Source organism: Glycine max, chromosome 13, assembly GCF_000004515.6.
Source record: "Glycine max cultivar Williams 82 chromosome 13, Glycine_max_v4.0, whole genome shotgun sequence".
Classification (NCBI taxonomy): Eukaryota; Viridiplantae; Streptophyta; class Magnoliopsida; order Fabales; family Fabaceae; genus Glycine; species Glycine max.
This window is the reverse complement of record NC_038249.2, coordinates 27,331,766-27,350,910: the sequence shown is the minus strand read 5'-3', so window position 1 is coordinate 27,350,910 and position 19,145 is coordinate 27,331,766. Positions and strand designations below refer to the sequence as shown.

The 19,145-nt window shown below is 32.9% G+C and overlaps 3 protein-coding genes and 1 long non-coding RNA gene across 11 annotated transcripts; 2 read left to right on the top strand and 2 right to left on the bottom strand.

Annotated features, from left to right (window-relative positions):
* Positions 1-4,982: 4,982 nt before the first annotated feature.
* LOC102660082 (F-box protein At1g78280) lies at positions 4,983-7,035 on the top strand. 3 transcript variants are annotated; one of them, XR_005887867.1, is made up of 5 exons: positions 4,983-5,125; positions 5,602-6,052; positions 6,259-6,351; positions 6,471-6,527; positions 6,681-7,035. XR_005887867.1 is itself a non-coding variant. In XM_026125110.2 (3 exons), the coding sequence occupies exons 1-3, from the start codon at positions 5,919-5,921 to the stop codon at positions 6,523-6,525; spliced, it is 282 nt and encodes a 93-aa protein (XP_025980895.1). In that variant the 5' UTR covers positions 5,176-5,918; the 3' UTR covers positions 6,526-7,035. The 3 variants fall into 3 exon arrangements, 1 of the variants encoding a protein (XP_025980895.1); XR_005887866.1 differs by lacking the exon at positions 4,983-5,125 and having other exon boundaries at positions 5,176-6,052; XM_026125110.2 differs by lacking the exon at positions 4,983-5,125 and having other exon boundaries at positions 5,176-6,052; positions 6,471-7,035.
* Positions 7,036-8,373: 1,338 nt separating this feature from the next.
* LOC112998773 (uncharacterized) lies at positions 8,374-9,411 on the bottom strand. 2 transcript variants are annotated; one of them, XR_003263906.2, is made up of 2 exons: positions 9,282-9,411; positions 8,374-8,973 (listed from the first exon to the last, which is right to left on the bottom strand). It is a non-coding gene; the product is annotated as an uncharacterized lncRNA (long non-coding RNA). The 2 variants fall into 2 exon arrangements; XR_005887865.1 differs by having other exon boundaries at positions 8,374-8,992; positions 9,282-9,368.
* LOC100808992 (protein NUCLEAR FUSION DEFECTIVE 4) lies at positions 8,984-17,550 on the top strand. Of its 4 annotated transcripts, none has more exons than XM_041008166.1 (6): positions 8,984-9,371; positions 9,962-10,159; positions 10,292-10,491; positions 14,278-14,651; positions 15,051-15,955; positions 16,640-17,550. In XM_041008166.1, the coding sequence occupies exons 4-6, from the start codon at positions 14,328-14,330 to the stop codon at positions 17,124-17,126; spliced, it is 1,716 nt and encodes a 571-aa protein (XP_040864100.1). In that variant the 5' UTR covers positions 8,984-9,371; positions 9,962-10,159; positions 10,292-10,491; positions 14,278-14,327; the 3' UTR covers positions 17,127-17,550. The 4 variants fall into 4 exon arrangements, with proteins under 4 accessions (XP_040864100.1, XP_014621077.1, XP_014621076.1 ...); XM_014765591.3 differs by lacking the exon at positions 8,984-9,371 and adding an exon at positions 9,605-9,726; XM_014765590.3 differs by lacking the exon at positions 8,984-9,371 and adding an exon at positions 9,728-9,850.
* LOC100780479 (uncharacterized) lies at positions 17,095-19,088 on the bottom strand. Of its 2 annotated transcripts, none has more exons than XM_003542616.5 (2): positions 18,011-19,088; positions 17,095-17,232 (listed from the first exon to the last, which is right to left on the bottom strand). In XM_003542616.5, the coding sequence occupies exon 1, from the start codon at positions 18,936-18,938 to the stop codon at positions 18,051-18,053; it is 888 nt and encodes a 295-aa protein (XP_003542664.1). In that variant the 5' UTR covers positions 18,939-19,088; the 3' UTR covers positions 17,095-17,232; positions 18,011-18,050. The 2 variants fall into 2 exon arrangements, with proteins under 2 accessions (XP_003542664.1, XP_040864102.1); XM_041008168.1 differs by lacking the exon at positions 17,095-17,232 and adding an exon at positions 17,677-17,843.
* Positions 19,089-19,145: the final 57 nt, after the last annotated feature.

Here is a 19,145-nt window from a genome sequence, read left to right as displayed (position 1 = left end):
AAAACGGCTCTTGAATCCAATACGTAATTTAGTTTCACTTCTCAGCCCATTAATTACTCACCAATCAATCACCATAGATATAGGAAATGGTGTCCAAAATTAGGACGTATTCACAAGAAAAAGAACAACAAGGGCCCCCATTATTATTGATTCATAGCATGCTCTACCATAATAATAAAACTATAAAACTTGCAGTGGCAAGGAAGTGAACAAACAAAAGTGGATAAGCTGATAAGGTTGGAGCTCTCGAATGCGACGTGACTTTATGGACCAACGCTTTTGTTTCCTTCTATGGTTATCATCTCTACTATTTGTCGTTCAACTTCGACGTCGGTTCTATCAACATTATACATGTCGTCAACTTTTTCTTTAGTACTGTTTCCAAATATGAGAAGTGTCCTCATATATATTCATTAACCTAAACGCTAGCTGGTAACCAACTAATTACGTCTAGCAAAATGGATAGATAGTTTTCATTTTTCCATACCATCGCAATTTATAACTCATGAGTAGTGATTAATTTCTTGCAAATGATAAAAGACATGGATACATTTAGTGGCACTTTAAACACGATTGTTTCTAACGAAGAATATAAGTGAGGGAAACTATAAATTAGCATCCATTCAAGAACAACTAATGAATAAATCCTTATACTTTATCTATATTTTCAAAAAGGTCTTTAAGTAATTATGATTTAACAAGAAGTTAATTGCATATAGCGAGCAAAAGCAAAGTCATACTAAAAAAATTAAAATATATAGACTTTGCTAATAATTTAAACTTGAAGAATTTATATAAAAAAATTAATATAAATTCATTTACTTTTTTTATTTATCCTTTTGTATGTTATGCCATGAAATCACATGTTCACTAATTACTAGAGTGGTCATTGTTCAGAATTATTAGGATTTAGGACCTTGTCAGGAAGGCCCTACACAACGCGAGGCCATTTATTTCACTGCGAGCAACAGAGCAAGATGCTCTTGTATAATAATTGAGATTTTATCACATCTTGATCTGCTGCATGCGTGCTTTGACATGAAACTAATTAACAAATTATTTATCCTAAATTATTGACACAATTAATTTCACACTTAAATCTCTTAATCAAAATTTGATATTCAATCTCCAACTTAAATATAAGAATATAAAATTATAAGTGAACATATCACTTTACTTCAAAATGAATTGATCAGTTGGACATCAAATAAGACATCTTATTTGTTACACCAAAGAAAGAAAAAAAAAAGAATTATTTGTCCTACTATGCTTGAAGCCGAAGGCATAAACTCAATTTTCCATTCCATCGGAATGGAACTCCTATGTGGCTGTGTCATGAAATTTCAGTATAGATGTTATTGTTTGTTTGTTACATTAGAAAATTGAAACCATAAACGGAGTAGTTTTGGTTTGGTCAGGGAAAGTTTACAAAGCAACGGTAGAGTGGGTCCCCCTCTTAGGCGGTTCCTTATGTACATGTTTTGGGATTTCATGGTTCACTAGGTGACAAGCCCATGTGCAGTTACCGGTTAAGTCCGTGGGGTGCTTCATGTTTGGATATGAAGACGGTGTTTCTGTCGTCTAATATTCTTGGGCATATGATTGCATAGAACAATAAATATGGATAAGAGGATTTATTTTTTTTTCTCATCAAAATAGTAAGAGATAACTATATATACTACTACTATGTTTATCGAAAACATAAATATATATATTACTAGTATGAATTGGCGGATAATAAAAGGAAATCATCCATTTTTGAGAAGAATGAAAAGTTTTAGATATGATTAAATTTCGATTGAGAATTAATTTTACAATCAGCAAAAGGACTAGAACTTTAAAATGCCCTAGGATATCATTAGAAAACCTAAAATTCTAATTACCGTAATATCAACTTAAAAAAAAGGAAGCCATCCTTTTGACCATTTGTAGTCGAAAGTTTTCGAGTTCAACGTTTTGCCGTTGTGGTTTTCAGTTGTATTCTTTGACTTAATTAAAAGCCACTTCTTAGTAAATATGTAATAATGTGTCATACTTAAGGATGGTTTTGATTTGGGAATATATAATTGGTAATTGTTAGTAGTGTTTTTGGTTTGGTTTCAACTAATGTTTAGGTACAAAGTCATTCAATTCATTTTCATATTTTTTTATATTAGATCGATTATTTGATTTTATTTGGTTTTTCAGAGACAATATGTATTAAATAAAACATTATGATCTAAATTATAAATCATTTAATAACAATTTTTTTTTATAAAATACAAGTGGTGTGATAATTTTATAAATAAAATTGCAAGTACCTAAATAAAATTTGATTTAGGTAATCGTGATTCAGTTCTTAAAATTACATCTCAAATTTCATTCAATCCACTAAAAAGTTTTGGTTATTTAAAATTCTATTTTTAATTTTTTCAATTTTCAATTTTACAGTTTATTTTTTGTAATTTGTATTAAGCTAGATCGATTATCGACACCTCCAATTAACGTTTCACAAATATATCTGTTCAATTCGTGAAACTTTTCTTGGAACATTTTTATATTAATATAGTACTAATTTGTTTAAGCTTATTTTTAAAATAATTTTTTTAAATAAAATAAACATTTTCATGATTTTAAAATGTGTTTGTTTGAAATATTTTTATTTAAAATAATTTTTTTATTTTTTTATAAAAATAAATCTTATCTATTTTTTAAAATTTAAACAAGCTGGTCCATTATCTAGTATGGTAACATTTTCCGTTTCTAATTACAAACGTTGAAACCAAAGAAACCTTGAAGTGTGACCAGTTCTAGGCCATGTTTGAAGTATATATGTTCGCATTAATTTAGAAAACCCCTGACACTGCTTAGGCCAGGATAAAAGATCCAGGAGATGGATCATCCCCTAAGATTGTTTTTGTTTTCCATATAACACAAACTTAATTTGGACCTGGGTTTTTGAAGCTCAGAATTGGGTTATTTCAAGATAAAAACAAAAAGCCTTTGACATATTTGAAACTTGAGGTGTTTAATATTGATTCTGAAAACCAAGTTTATTAAAGTCACTCAAGAGACAACTCATAAAACAAAGGGTCTTGCAAACCAACAAATATAGAGTTTTGATATAAAATAAAAAATAAAAAACTACGATAGGTTGCATTGAAAATCAGAAGGAGCACCTCAATTTAATGATTTCTTTTTTCACTTTTGATTGTTTAGCCGGATTTGCTTAGAATTTTCATAAAGCAAAAGATACAAATTGCTGGTTCAATTAATGAAGCGTCATGAATGTATATGAATGGCTGCTATTTACCCAACATTCAACCAAAGGGACTCCAAGACTTCCCGATGGTGGTTTCCAGTGTAGGTGACAACCGTTGGCTGAAAAAGACTGAAATCTACTGAGAATTTGTATCTGACGCTAAATTTACACAAGTTTTTCTACAACAAAATATTGGAAGAAAAGAGAGAAGAGTGTGTGATAAAATGATTAATGTAATAGGAAAAGATATATATTAATACCATAAAACAAATCTAACTATAATAATATGTACCTTCTAAATTAAAAAAAAAAAACAAAAAACAAAACTGGATATTGTATGTTCGTGAACATGTGATAAAAGTAAAAAAAAAAATACTATTAGAAAAAATATTTATTATATAAAAATACAGTACATATCATTGTTATTCAATATTTATTTATTTTAGATAATTTAAAACATTTAACAAGGTGCATTAAATACCTTTTTTTTGGCACATACATTTTATCATAATTTATTCTCCCTTATCTTCTCCTTGGATCCTCTATGATTATCCAAGATTCTGTTTTTATCTTTTTTTCTAATTTAAAAATTTCAATATTGGCAAAAATGCATAAGATAAAATTAGTTATTTACAATCACTAACTTCTTGAACTTTTTTTTAGTATATATATCATTATATGTGTACTATAAATTATTTAGTTTTATTATAATATTTAAAATAACGGTCATTTTACTTCCCATTATAGTGTTTTTAAAAGTTAGTCATTAACTATCACTATCTAAGGGCCTGTTTGGTCTGGTTATGAGTTTTTCATTTTTAAATGCAACTTTCACATTAAAACACGTTTTGTAAATGGAGCTGAAATCATTTTTAAAATAGTTTTACACTTTTTTTCAAAATCAAGATTTTTTGTTGTGAATTTGATTTAGTTTTAAAAAAGCACACATTTTCTACATTTGACAATTCCATATTTCATTGTCACCGCTGTGACCACCACCAACACTATCATTGTTGTCAATGCTGCTACTATCACCCCTGGCTACTGACACCAACAGTGTTATCATCATTATCACTATCATTGTCATTGACATCACCAACATTACTACTACCACACCTCCATTGTCAATGTCATGTCACCACACCTCTATAAATATTATCACTACCACCATCACTAACTGTCATTATCACTATCGCCATTGACATTATTACCACTACCATTATCATTGTCATCACTGTTACCATCACTAATAGCACCTATCACCACCACCACCACAAACATTGCCACCATCACTATTACTATTATCACCATCTCTGCTATCACGGTCATCGCAATCATAACTGGTATTTCTAGCATTGTCATTGTCGCTTCTAACACCACCAACATCACCATTTTCATCACCTTCACACAAAAATATTCTTAAACTAGTATTAATATATATGAAACTTTGGAAATGATTTTATTTTGAAATTAATCATATTTTTATTTTTTTTAAACTAAAACTAAAAATTAATTATTATTTTTAAAAATTTCAAAGCTCAAAACTAAAAACCAACCCAAACAGAAACAATTGATAATTATGTTTTGAATTTTAGTGCAATCTAAAACTATAATTCAATGCTTTCTGAACTAATGCTACCTGGCAGAATTTTCTCTCTAGAATTTATAAAATTAGTAGCACTAAGATAGTATGTGAGAAATAAGATTTGTCACTTTTAGAGTTAGCGTGCTATTCCTGATATGTAAGCTAATATTTTGCTAGTACTAGGTTCTTAAAATTTTACATAGACCAAGGTTGAACAAGAATCCTAAAACACAGGAAACCTATATCCACTAAAGACATTTCAGTTTTTTCAATCTTCTGGGTCTTAGATGCAGTAGAAGGTGTCATATATAAATCAAAATTAATCTCTGCTGTTTTTATTTCTCTGTCTCTTCCTTCCTTTGTTTGTGTGTTAGGGAAAGGGGGTTGTTGGTAGATATCCTTCGTAACATGGGAGTCAATGGATTACTAATAGCATGTTTGGCACAACTTCAATCTAGAAAAAAAATTGCTTATTTTTCAAAATTCTTTCAGCAAGCTGGCAAATATAAGCAAATATTTTTCTAAGTAAACTGAACCAAGCATGCAGTAAGTATACGTCATGGTAAAGCGTAAGGAGAATGTTGAGGTGGTATGGGCTTGAGGGGTCATTGCTAGGTTCAATTTTAAACTTAAATTGGAGTTCTTGTTCCTTACTGATTCCATAATGAATAACATAAAGTTCATGCAATTTGGTACTTAAATTTTCTGTATTAGTGCAAGATTATGTTTCATATAACTAATGCTGAAGTGGTAATGTTTCACTTGCATTTGATAGGTGGGCATTATATCCTCTCTATTCTTATTCCTTGAAATCTATTTGGGTTTCAACCAGAGCCAGATTACCCTGCTTGGTGTTTCCAATGTCTGCAACAAGTTCCCTCCTTGGCTCATTCTCTTCATCGGTGCTCTCCTTTCTTTCCTTGGTGTTGGTGTTTTCTGGCTTGCAATCACCAAAACACTTGATTCCCTTCCTTTCTTTCGCACATTAATTTGGTTTCAAAATAGGCTGCGGTTCAGCGCAAGAACGAAGAGAAGAGAGGCGAACATTCATTGAATTCGTGTTTGTGAAGTTGAAATTTGACATTGGATTGAATGGAGTCTCAGAGTCAGAGAGATCGCAGGACAGATGCTGTTGGAGACCTTCGAGTCCTTCCCGACGAAATCCTCTGCTCTATTTTAGAAGGTCTCACTCCCCGAGATGCTGCTCGCGTCGCTTGCGTTATCGGGTAACCACAATACAGTTCCTTCATCATATGAATCTGGTTTTGCTGCATGTTTCATTCAATTGGAATTTTTTATGTTTTGCTTTTTGTTTGTGACTGTGATTCTTCATTGAGCAACATTCTTTTAGTTACTATAAACCATATATAGCTTGAGTACTTTGAGTATAATAATGTTTATCTAAGTGTCATATATTGAATTCTGGTGGCAGTGTGATGTACATTCTGTACAACGAAGACCCACTGTGGATGAGTCTATGCCGAAAAGGAGCATCTGGTTCTTGGAAGAAAACTGCCCTGCATAAGTATGTCTCTCCCCATATGCAATTGCTGGTTCTGAAATTGAATTATTCTCCTTTTTTGGTACATGATTTTAGTTTCTATTTAATGTTAACTTATTTGGAATTGGGCATTTTGAATGCAGTGAGACTCTGCCAGACAAATACAAAAGAGTACCATCGAGGACCTCTATATTTTGATGGTAAAATTCCTAACACTAAATGCCTTTTATCTATATCTTCTATTTTTCTGGGCAAATTTAGGCATTATGCTCTTAGAAAACCATAAGGAACACTTTTCTGTAAATCACTGATATTCACCTTTCCTCAGGGTTCAACTCTTTATTTTTGTACAGGAGATTATACCGCTGCCATACCACATTGGATGCATTTTTTGCCGATATTGGAAATGTGGAAAGAATAAAAGACATCTCACTCTTCTATAATGACTATGATGCAAAGAAACCGGTACCGACATAAAAGAATTTTATTAGTTAACTGAGGGATGTTTGATTTGATTGTTTTCAGTTGAAACCAGAAATTTCATTTTGGATAAAATTAAAACACGGTGGTAAAGAATATAATTTTAAATATATCTAAAAATACATTTTATTTTAAAAACGCATTTTCAATGTTTTTATTTCTTGATAGCATAAAATAAGAAGTCACACTAAACATGTTTTCAAAATTTTAATATTTTGAAAATGAAAATAATTTTCAGAAAATGAAAACAGAAAATGAAAACAAAAAATGAAAATCAAACACACCCTAAATTTTTTTTCCTTGAGGATTGAGTTGGTTCTGCTTTTAATTTTTTACTTTTTCTCTTTGGACTCTCTTACCAATAGAAAGACAAAATATTTGAGCTCAATCATTCTATTGTGTTGCAACGTGAGTCATGGCGGGACAACGAAATAAAATTAGATAAATTGTTTCTTGAAAAAATAGAAAAACTTTATGAGTCGCCACCAACGTTTATTTAAAGAAAATGTTGGAAAAACAAAAAAAGATAAGATATGATCTACGGTTTGAGAAAAAAAAGGATTCAGGAGTAAGGTCATGAAGACAACAATCTTTAATTAAGTGTGTTAAAAATAAAGTGATTTTTTAATTATCATCTTCTCTTGAAAACATGAATTATGTTTATTTATTTAGGAAAAAATGAAAACAATTTTTTTTAGAAAAAAAGAAGAAATTTTATGGTTTTTTTAGTTGTTTTTTTTGTTTTTTAGGTTGACAAAAAGGAAATCAAACTTACGTAATTCTTTATAGAAAAAAAGTTTGTGTGTTGGATTGATTTTATTTTATTTTATTATTTTTTTGAAAGATTTGGATTTTGTAATAAACTTTGTGAATTCAAGCAAGTCGGAGACCAGCATGACATTCACAAAATTTACTCACACTTTATTGAAACACCGCCAAGTCAGAGCCCAACATGGCATTCATAAAATTTACTCACACTTTATTGAAATACCGCCAAGCAAGTCGAAGACCCAGAATGGAGTGTGTGGAACTTGAAAAAAGGGGAATTGAGTGATCATTTATTTGAGAATTTTACCTTCTTTAGAAAAGACTTTAATTTTGTGGTAAACTTTGTGAAGTCAATTAAGTCGGAGACCCATGATCACATTCACAAAATTTACTCACACGTTATTGAAACACCTCAAACAAGCCGAAGACCCAGCATGGGGTGCACAAAATGTAAGTGGGTACTAAAAAATACTAATGCAAATTTGCAAAAATAAATAAATAATTGGCATAGTGATACAAAATCAAATAAATAGAATGAGAATAGAAAATAATATAACAGAAGTGGGGAGTACACTTAGTAATTAAGGATGCGAGATTAAAATATGGGGAAAATAAGATGAATAACGAAATATTTATAATTTCAATACATTATTAATTAAACTAACTAACTAGACAAGATAAAAGGAAAATCACATTCAAGGATAAAATAAATAATAGAGACAATAAAGAAATAAATAAAATAAAGAATTATCCACTAATATTTATAATTATTTTTACTTTCCATTTTTTTTGTTTCTCTTTTGTCTTTTTTTGTCAAAGTCAAAGGGTTGACTTTGACTTAGTCAACACTAACGGAGTGTTGACATGGCGGGTCTGGTCACCAACCTAAGTGACAAGGATGCATATACAAAGAAGGGGGTATAACCATAGTATTTATTTTATTTCAAACTTCACAAAAACAGACTAGACCCAAAATGAAAAAGGATGCATGTAGTAAAAAAGGGGGTGTATATAATGGTTTTTATTTTATTTAATGAGCTAGGCCCAAAAGAAAAAAGGTGTATATGTTAAATGAAAGGGGTGTACATAACGATTTTTATTTTATTTCAGACTAAAAAAGAAAGAGACTAAGCCCAAAAGAAAAGGAGGTGTATATGTTAAAAAAAAAGGTGTACATAACAATGTTCTTTTTCGGGCTAGGGTAGAAACTGGGTCAGGACAACCCATCTCAACTCATAATTAGACAACAGGGTTGGAAAACCCTAGGTATTCTAGACTCCAAACTACGTGGAAGGAGGAGCACCTTCGCAAAGGGTGGCACGCCTCCTTGGCATCATCGGTACATGCCCCAGTTGCGTGAGGCCGCCACGAGGTGACGACGGTAGCGCGACAGAGGCACTGCGAAAGCGGCATGAGGCTTCACCAAAAAATGGAAAAAGAAGGAAGAAAAAGAGGAAAAGAAGAAAATGATAATGGAATGCGGAAAAAAAATCATGAAACAAAATAAAGCACCAAAAAAAAATTGACGATCTCAGCATGTACAGATCTTGGGGGCGACCATGGAGCTTACCAACGAGACAAATGACGAAGCTACAGACTTAAAACAAAAGAAAAAAGAAGAGAAGAATGTACAAGAAGAAAAAGAAGAAGGGAGGAAGGGGGAGAAGAGGGAAGAACTTGAGAGAGTGAAGGAATGAGGGAATTACCTGAAGACCCCTCTCCCTTCTTTGATAAAGCTTGTCAAATGACGCTGCTGGATTGGTCTTTTTCTTCTTCTTGTGATCCGTGTCCCCTATGTATCATTAATGCAAATACTTTCCTCCTTTTCTCTTATATGCAACGTGCTCTTCTTTTTAAGCTAATGGGCTTTTCATGAGAGCCCAATAAATCACACAATTTTTTTTGTTTGTTTTTTCGTTTTTTTTATGTCTTTTCTTTCTTTTTTTATGCTGTTCTTTTGTTTTTCTTTTTTTTTTTCTTATTATTTTTTTCATTGTTTTAATTTTCTTATTTTTTTATTAACATATGTTTTTTTTGCGATTCTCAGACAAAATTAGGATCTCACAGTTATTTTCCTTTTTGTGACAATTTTTTGGAAGAATAGGAACAAGTTTATTCCTGACATCATATTAATCTCTGAAAGTATTTTAGGTAGTGGTGTTGTTTTTCTCGAGTTTATTCTTCTTCTTTTTTTCCTTGTAAAGATGGAAAGTGGGAGATGAGAATACATTATCTTTTTAACAAAGGATCCTTTGCAGATGATAGGATTCTAGTTGTAGGTCATGCTATAAGTTCTAGATATCTTGAAATTCTTCAATTTTGCATTACTAATTATTAATAGTTTTCTTTTTATTGCAATGGAATTTTGATGAATTATGCATCCCAGGTTATGCTCGCTGGATTGGCTGATACATGGCCTGCCAGGCGTAAATGGACAACTGATAAACTGTTGCTAAACTATGGAGATGTAGCATTTAAAATTTCTCAAAAGAGTTCGCGGAAGATCTCCATAAAGTTCAAGGATTATGTCTCTGACATGAAAGTTTAGCATGATGGAGATCCCTTGTATATTTTTGATGAAAAGGTGCTTGTTTTGAGATATTTATGTTTCAATAATACTTTGCTCCACCTCCCGGCACTATTTCCATTCCTATTTCTTGTTCTGCAGAATTTGAGAGTTTGGGAGTTATTTTAACTTTTTTTAGAACTCATACAGTTTGGCGAAACTGCACCTAGCTTATTGAAGGATTATTGTGTGCCTCATCTTTTTCAAGAAGACTTCTTTGATATCTTAGATACAGATAAACGACCATCCTATAGGTGGCTCATAATTGGACCAGAGAGATCTGGTGCCTCTTGGTATGTTGATCCAGCTCTTACCAGTGCATGGAATTCTCTTCTTTGTGGCCGTAAAAGGTAAAGATATAAGCTTCTTGACATGCAAAATTTGCCTCCATTTTGGCTGTGTAGCTTGTAGCCTAGACTGTTACTATTTACATGGTGTTTGAGGAAGCTATATGTATAGTGTGTTTCCATTTTGAGTTTAATCCTTGAAAACAATTAGTTGGTTCCTCCAGCTTATTACTATTCTTTCGTTTTGTTTTTTGGAGTTAGGGGGATAGGAATAAGGAAAGGTGGATTAAATGTGAGTGTTTAGACTTGTTAGGGATTAAACTAGGCATACTTTTTTCCTGAGGAAACTAGGTGCCATTAGGCTGCAAGGCCATTGGTTTTCAGTTTATTATTGCTATTAATATTACTTTCTATTCGCTATTAATGCACAACAACCCAATGGTTGGTCTATACAAAGATGTTTGGTTTACAAGTTTCACATTTTTGAATCATAGTAGTCAACAGCATGCTACAGTGGGGTGGAGTGGCCCTTGCCTGTACACGCTTCAAAAACCCATTTTATTCCTGAAAGTCTGAAACAATGTTGTTTAGAGGTTTTTTTGGGCAAAATTGTGATGTCTTCCCCTTTTTCTAATGCATTTCTTTTTTAATTCAGAAACATAATAGGATTTGAAACCCTTCTTTCTTGACCATTCCACAAAAAAGCTACTCCAGTTTTGACCTTTGTTTCTTCACACTTTACAGGATATGTTTTTCCTTGTGTTCCCAGTTCACATTCTACTAATTTTTATCTAATTTGTTAAGTTCTTTTTCTATTAATTTCACTATCATTTTTTTGGCTTCATTAGCATGTTCTTATAGCTCCTAGATTGATGATAGTGACTGTGTGTGTAAACTGTGATTTATTTATCACTAACTTCAACTCTTTTTTTTGAGTATTTATATCATTATATGTGTATTATAATTATTTAGTTTGTAACTTTGTATTATAATATTTAAAATACTGGTCACTCCACTTCCCACTATAGTGTTTTCAAAGTTAGCCCCTACATGTGGGTATCTGGGATTGATAATTATGTTCTGAATTTTAATGCAACTTAAACTATAATTCAATGCTTTCTGAACTAATGCTACTTGACAGAATTTTCTCTCTAGAATTTATAAATTTAGTAGCACTGAGATAGTATGTGAGAAATAAGATTTGTCACTTTTAGACTTAGCGTGCTATATGTAAGCTAATATTTTGCTAGTACTAGGTTCTTAAAAATTTACATAGACAAAGGTTGAGCCGGAGTCTTAAAAACAGGAAACCTATATCCACTAAAGACATTTCGGTTTTTTTAATCTTATGGGTCTTACATGCAGTAGTAGGTGCCAAATCAAAATTAAGCTTTGCTGAAAAGTGAGCTAAAATTAATTCTAAAAAGGATAGTTTTTCTTGACAATCTTTTTATATTAATTGGATAAAAAATGAGAATCATAGTTTCTCACTTTAAAATTTTTAAAAAAATAAAAACTTTTTGTCAATCAAACACATCTTAAGGTCACTCTTTACAATTGAATGGTGGTTCTAATGAATGAATCCAAAATTTACTGTCATAATTAGTGATGTTGAATGAAATCAACTTAGGAACTAGATAGGAAATTTAACCAAAAATCATTTTTTTGACAAATTATGACTGATGAATGAGATGGGATTATAAAAACTCATGAGATGGAATTATAAAGTTAATTTGGTGATGAAAGAAGATGAAGAGAGAAGAAGTGGTGGTTCCAATTTTTTTTTGAACAAAAAAATAACAACTAATGTTTTTTAATGGAAAAAATGTGACAAATGATATTGGAGGGAGGAAAAGACGTAGCCATCACACAGGAACAAAGTCGAGATTAGTCCGTTCTGATTTAATTTTTTATTTTAAAAATAAAAAGTTAATATAATTTTTAAAATAAAATATAAATGAATATCTCACACTAATCCAATTCAATGATTATGAATTTAAAAAATAATTATGACGTAGAACTATGCACATTTTTCTATATTAAAATATTAATAAAAAATATACCTTAACAACTTTTAACTTTTAAAAGAAAAGTGCACCCTTTAAACTTTAAAAAAGGGATAAAATATGGTTTTAGCCTCTTAATTATTCAAGATTTTTGTGTTAATTCCTCAACTAAATATTGACTAGTTTTAGTTGTTAAATTATTTTTCTATTCGGATTTTGATTTTCATCCCTCAATTAAATGTGTACTGTGTAAGTATTTTTTTTCATTTCCGACAACACAACTAAATTATGATTCTATTATATTACAAAAATTGCTCCACATCGGAAGGGTTATCATAAAATTGAAAAAAATGATATCACAATTCCGTTGCGTTCCCAAAAACTAAGAAAAAAACTTGCATGGGGGAGGGATTTGTGAGGGAAGAAGGGAAAGAGAAAAAGAAGAAAAAAGGAAGAAAGGATGGAGTGGCCGTCAATATAGGATGAAAGAAAAGAAAGAAAAGGTATTTGGATCTTTTACATATATTGGTAGGGGCTAAAACTAAGAAAAAAACTTGCATGCGGAAGGGATTTGTGAGGGAAGAAGGGAAAGAGAAAAAGAAGAAAAAAGGAAGAAAGGATGGAGTGGCCATCAATATAGGATGAAAGGAAAGAAAGAAAAGGTATTTGAATCTTTTGCATATATTGGTAGGGGCTAAAACTAAGAAAAAAACTTGCATGGGGGAGGGATTTGTGAGGGAAGAAGGGAAAGAGAAAAAGAAGAAAAAAGGAAGAAAGGATGGAGTGGCCATCAATATAGGATGAAAGGAAAGAAAGAAAAGGTATTTGGATCTTTTGCATATATTGGTAGGGGCTAATAATAAATTTGGAGGGACCAATATCAATTTCCTATTTCCTAGAAATCCCTGATCTTTGGGCCTTCTCTGAAAATAAAAACAATTGAAATTCTTTAAAAAAATATGTATTTTATTTGCATATTTTTTTTTATTTTTCATATTATTAATCTGTCATGTCGTATTTTTTTTTACATTTAAGGATTAAATTCAAGTTTTTCATGTTTGAGGAATCGATCTATCTTCAGGATCATCCTAAAAAAATAAATTCTACTCACCACTTTATTCAAATTATTTTCTAAAGAAAATAGACATAAAATTACTAATTTCACACTCATCAACTCAACATCTATAAATTAGAGAAGCCAAACGTATATCTTCTTTCTTTTTTTCTTTCTGTTGCTCTAATTAAATCATATTAATTTGGATGTTGAAGTATGTTCATGCGGAAATATGCCTCTCAACCACTTAAAACACGATTGATCCACGCCACCACAAAGAACCACCGATCTTTATAGTTATACAAAAACGAAGCATCCTAAAATCACCATACACATCTCATGGAACGGACTAGTATTTGCCCAAAAAGCCAAGAAACGAAACTAAACATTGCAGACACTCAGACTTTTCGGTACTTCCACAAAAATAACAAATAGTTTGAAAGGAAGGTGCATCTCACAAACACCATAATATAAGGAAGCTCAAGACTTTTGTTCCCATGCCAATTGGTACACGCGTTCTCTTCACCAAATTTAAGAAAAAGATTGTATTTTAAAAAATCGGCAAGAACCTTAAAACAACTATAACCGTTACATTAATTTCCTCAAAAATACATTTATCACAAATTGTAATTTATTTATTTACTTTTTACCTTTATTGAGAAGTCATGGCACGTTTTTGCAAGTAGGCTAAAATGGTTCGTCGTTCGTCCACAGTGACGACACACTTTATTTCTGTTCTGACTCTGAAACTGATTGATTCTGACGGTTCTTCTTCTTCATTTTGTGAAGCCAAGTTGAGTTTTTGTTATTGTTGACTTTGGACACAAGTGAGGGAAATAATGTTGCGAGTGAAGGGAGGGAAGAGACCACCTTGGGTGGGACTTGGAGCTGCAGTGTGGGTTCAGATTGCTTCAGGAAATGGCTACTGTTTCCCTCTTTATTCTCATTCCTTGAAATCCGTTTTGGGTTTCAACCAGAGCCAGATTACCCTGCTTGGTGTTGCCAATGATATTGGTGAAAATGTTGGCATTCTTCCCGGTCTCGCCTGCAACAAGTTCCCTCCTTGGCTCATTCTCTTCATCGGTGCTCTTTTTTCTTTCCTTGGTTTTGGGGTTCTCTGGCTTGCTATCACTAAAACACTTGATTCTCTTCCCTTCATCTTGGTAACTTCATCTTCATCTCTTTTTAACTTTCATCTCATCAATTTTTCTGTCTTTTTCTTCTTCTGGGAGCATAGAGTTGATTCTGTTCTTTTTATTGGTTGTTTGGTATTTAATATCTTATAGACAAACTTGATCTGGGACAATAAGAAAGGAATTATGTAGAACCGGGACTTATTATTCGAGAATAATTGTAGTATCAAACATTTTCAAACTTGTCTGAAATTGAGAATCCTTGTTTTTTTTTCATATATATATATATATATATATATATATATATATATATATATATATAATTATTCTGTTATCCATAATTTTCTTTTAATTGTATTATTTGATTCATTTTATGATTGTATTGGAATGGCCTATTTGATTCACCTCTTTCTATCTATGGTGCTACAGCTATGGTTTGCACTAGCTGTTGGTACTAACAGTTGTGCATGGTTATCTACTGCTATTCTTGTCACCAACATGAGAAATTTCCCTGTCAGTAGAGGCACAGTTGCGGGAATCCTGAAAGGTTATTCGGGACTCAGTGCTGCAGTTTTTACTCAAATTTACAGCGTGGTTTTTCACAATTCTTCATCCAAGTTCCTTTTATTTCTTGCCATTGGTATTCCTGCTTTATGCTTCAGTACCATGTTTCTTGTTCGGCCTTGTACTCCTGCTTCTGGTGAAGATTCTGCTGAAAAAGGGCATTTTTTGTTTATCCAAGGTGCTAGTGTGGCAATGGGTTTATATATTCTTGCTACAACAATACTTGACAACTTTATCCACATAAGTGACAGTGTTTCATATGCTTTGTTGGCCGTGATGATTCTCCTTCTCTTGGCTCCACTTGTTATCCCTACAAAGATGACACTATGTCCCAGAAAAGCCTCTAACACAGAAACCCCTGAGGAACATGTTGGATCTTCAGACTTTCTGGTTCAAGATGGCAAAGACAACATAGAGCCATTGCTATCATCTTCATCAGCTAGTGGTCTTGGAAGTTTTAATGATGTGGTGGATGGTTCAGCTGAGGTGGCTATGCTTCTTGCTGAGGGTGAGGGAGCAGTGAGGAAGAAGAGAAGGCCCAAAAGAGGGGAAGATTTTAAGTTTACTGAGGCTCTAGTTAAGGCAGATTACTGGTTACTGTTTTTTGTTTACTTTGTTGGTGTTGGAACTGGGGTTACTGTTCTTAATAATCTGGCTCAAATAGGCATTGCACAAGGTATGGAAGATACAACAAACTTGCTGTCACTTTTCAGTTTTTTCAATTTTGTGGGTCGGCTTGGTGGAGGAGTTGTTTCAGAATATTTTGTCAGGTAATTCATTATGCTCGGTAAAGTTAAGATTTTGCTCTCACGCTCATATCAGTTAAAATCTTGCAAGATCATTGTAATCATTACGGATGAGTGGATGACATGCTACTTTTGACTAGCACTTGTTATTAGCACACTTACAATGGTTAATCCTAGACATTTCTATTTTGTGAAATTCAATTCTGTTGAATTGTATATGTTTATTCTTTTTGAGTTTAATAGTCATGTTATTAATAAATCAGAAATTATCTTTAATATCGCTTTTAATATAATTATTATAAAATTCAATTAACTTATTATTGTATACAATAATTTGTGATTAGATGAAAGTGTAAAAGATCTAATACACATGCATTATCTATTCTTGGTTTACTTATTCATTTTATCTCTATATATATACAATCTTTATGTTTTAGTCCTTATACTCAAAATTACTCATTTTTGTTCCTAGACATACAATTTTTAATCTATTCTAGTCCTTACACATATCTTTTTATCGGTTTTAGTTCTTCAATTTAGGATGACAAAGAGTCAAAGACTAAAAAAAATCAAAAAGTATATATGTAGAGACTAAAATGAATAATTTGAACTAAAATGTAAAAATTTAGTAAGTAGAAGGATTTTATTCTTGTCATCTATAAATGAATTGATGTATAAATAATGTTCAATTGTTTTGACAATTTGCAGGACAAATACGATTCCAAGGACAATTTGGATGACATGCACGCAGATAATTATGATCTTCTCGTACCTTGTGTTTGCCTATGCCATCAAAGGAACCCTTTATCCTGCAATTGCAATTCTTGGTATCTGCTACGGCGTGCAGTTTTCCATAGTGATTCCCACTGTTTCGGAGCTTTTTGGTTTGAAAGACTTCGGTCTATTGAGCAACTTCATGGCTTTGGGGAACCCACTTGGTGCATTTCTTTTCTCTGCTCTTCTAGCAGGACATATATACGACAATGAGGCAGCAAAACAACACGGTGTAGGCCTCATTGCTTCAAGTGTTGCATGCATGGGTCCAAATTGTTTCAAGCTAACCTTTTTGACTCTGGCTGGTGTGTGTGTTGCGGGAACCATCTCCAGCATTATCTTGACCGTAAGAATTAAGCCCGTTTACCAAATGCTTTATGCCGGGGGTTCTTTTAAGCTACCTCAAACTTCAGGCCAGTAAAAAATAGTGAAGCTGGATAACAAATAATGCAGATCACTCCTTGGTTTCTTTTCTAGGCAAACCTGTTTATCTGCTGTTTCCTGGTCTTCCATTATATGCTACATGGCTGATCAACATTCTATTAGTCAAGGAATGTTGTCTTCTTACATGTGACCATGTTGGTTTAGTTAGTATAATTAAGTTCAGAATTTTGTTGTTTTACCTTTAGAATACTTGTTTTAGTATGCATGTTGGGATCTAATGCTGACCACTGAGAAGTGATAAAGGTAAATGATCTGATACGTGATATGTATACACATGGTTGTAGGGGACTTAATCTATCAGGTTCTTGGAACTATCACATGTTTCAACATAAGTGATGATAAAATGATACAGTTAATGAGCTTATTAGCTATTATTATTAAATGTGAGATTTTAGTTTTAATTTGCCGATGCCTGAAAGTGATCTTTGGACTTTAGTCTCAATTCTTTTCGATGCAGACTGCATAGCATAGCTCCCCCCGCCCCTCCCAGAAAAAAAAAAATTAATTAATTACTGTACGGAGAAACATAAGTAACCTCAATTTTTATGTGTTTATCACAATGATATTTTTTTTTTCCTATTCATACATTCACCAACAGACAAATACACCGTCTTAATATAAATAATCTTAATTGTTGTTCATCGACATCTGGGATTGTTACTTCATAATACGATATTAAGACCTCGTAATGCAGCTGTCAAAAAATACTAATGTATAAACAAGGAGAATGAATACAAGAAAGCGTTGCAGCAAAACATGACATCTCATGATAATTAATTGCTAGATGTTACGTTCCTATTATGATATAATCTACAAAAGAAAAGTAAAAAAAAAAAAATTAAAGAGGTAAGCGTCACTCACCATCTAAGCCCACGCCAAAAAAGCAATGACAAAAACAAAATCAAGTTGGTTTGAGATCTTGAAACAGTGAAGGCCAGAGTGTGTGATCATCATCATCAAAATCAAAATCAGCTTTGGGCTTGTTATAAGGACTATAACCCATTGGGCTCTGAGTTTCAGCCCTAGTTGCATTCGAAGGCCGTGTCAGTCTCGGGCTTCTATTCTCAACCATCACTCTTGGATCCAGAGGCCCAGACACTCTTGGACTCCTTGTTGTGGCCACAAATCTTGCATCCAAAGGCCTAGGCATCAAAGGGCTTCTACTATTAGTACTGTTCATCATCATTCTCTCATGCATTCTTCCATCAAGTGGCCCAGATAGCTTCAAGGCCCTGTTCTGGGCCATTTTCTCATGATGCATTCTACTACCATATTCCAAAGGTCCTGATAGTGCTATGGTCCTGCTTCTGTACATGGGTGGCACAGGTAAAGGCTTTTCTTTTTCTTCTTCCTTAAGTTCCTCACTCCCTTGTTGCTTCCTCACAAGTGACCCTTTCAATTTCCCTTGGTGATACCAACTAATCTCAGGGGGTGGTGGTGGTGGTGGCACTGACACAGGCACCATGGAGCATGGCACGTGTTTCACTGCATGATGATGATGATGATCTTCACGAGAAACAAACTTGTTCATGCACTTCCTTAGGCACTTCTTGATGACCCCAGAGAGCTTCTTATTGGGCCGTGCTGTTGCTCCTCCTTCTTGTTTCTTCACAAGCTTGAGAATCTCTAGCCTGTGCTTGGCAATTGAGATTCCCATGCTCTGAAGAAACTCGTGGTTGAAGTAGCGAGCATCTTCCAATTGGAGCTCGTTGCGGGCAAAGGTGAGGCCATAGTCGTAGATTAAGGAAGGCTCAAGAGTGGTTCTGGATAGCCAAGAGAACCAGTCCATGGATGATGATGATGGGGTTGTGCCAATATGCTAGGATATGCTAAGGTTTGAAGTGGTCATTGTGCTTTATAAGGGTATAATAAAGATATAGTAATAGATAGAGATAAGGAGGTGTGGAGTGTGGACATTGAGATATGAGAATCAGTGCATCAATGATAAATGTGGTCGGTATGTGGCTATTTATTTTGGTTTTTCATACCAATTGCA

What these genes read in the sequence shown, in the direction of transcription:
- LOC100780479 (XM_003542616.5), bottom strand. Translation starts at nt 18,938, where the DNA reads ATGGACTGGTTCTCTTGGCTATCCAGAACCACTCTTGAGCCTTCCTTA.
- LOC102660082 (XM_026125110.2), top strand. Translation starts at nt 5,919, where the DNA reads ATGGAGTCTCAGAGTCAGAGAGATCGCAGGACAGATGCTGTTGGAGAC. An exon ending in CGCGTCGCTTGCGTTATCGG is followed by an intron (nt 6,053 to 6,258) that starts GTAACCACAATA and finishes TTCTGGTGGCAG; the next exon opens with TGTGATGTACATTCTGTACA. An exon ending in AAGAAAACTGCCCTGCATAA is followed by an intron (nt 6,352 to 6,470) that starts GTATGTCTCTCC and finishes TTTTGAATGCAG; the next exon opens with TGAGACTCTGCCAGACAAAT.
- LOC100808992 (XM_041008166.1), top strand. Translation starts at nt 14,328, where the DNA reads ATGTTGCGAGTGAAGGGAGGGAAGAGACCACCTTGGGTGGGACTTGGA. An exon ending in ATTCTCTTCCCTTCATCTTG is followed by an intron (nt 14,652 to 15,050) that starts GTAACTTCATCT and finishes ATGGTGCTACAG; the next exon opens with CTATGGTTTGCACTAGCTGT. An exon ending in GTTTCAGAATATTTTGTCAG is followed by an intron (nt 15,956 to 16,639) that starts GTAATTCATTAT and finishes GACAATTTGCAG; the next exon opens with GACAAATACGATTCCAAGGA.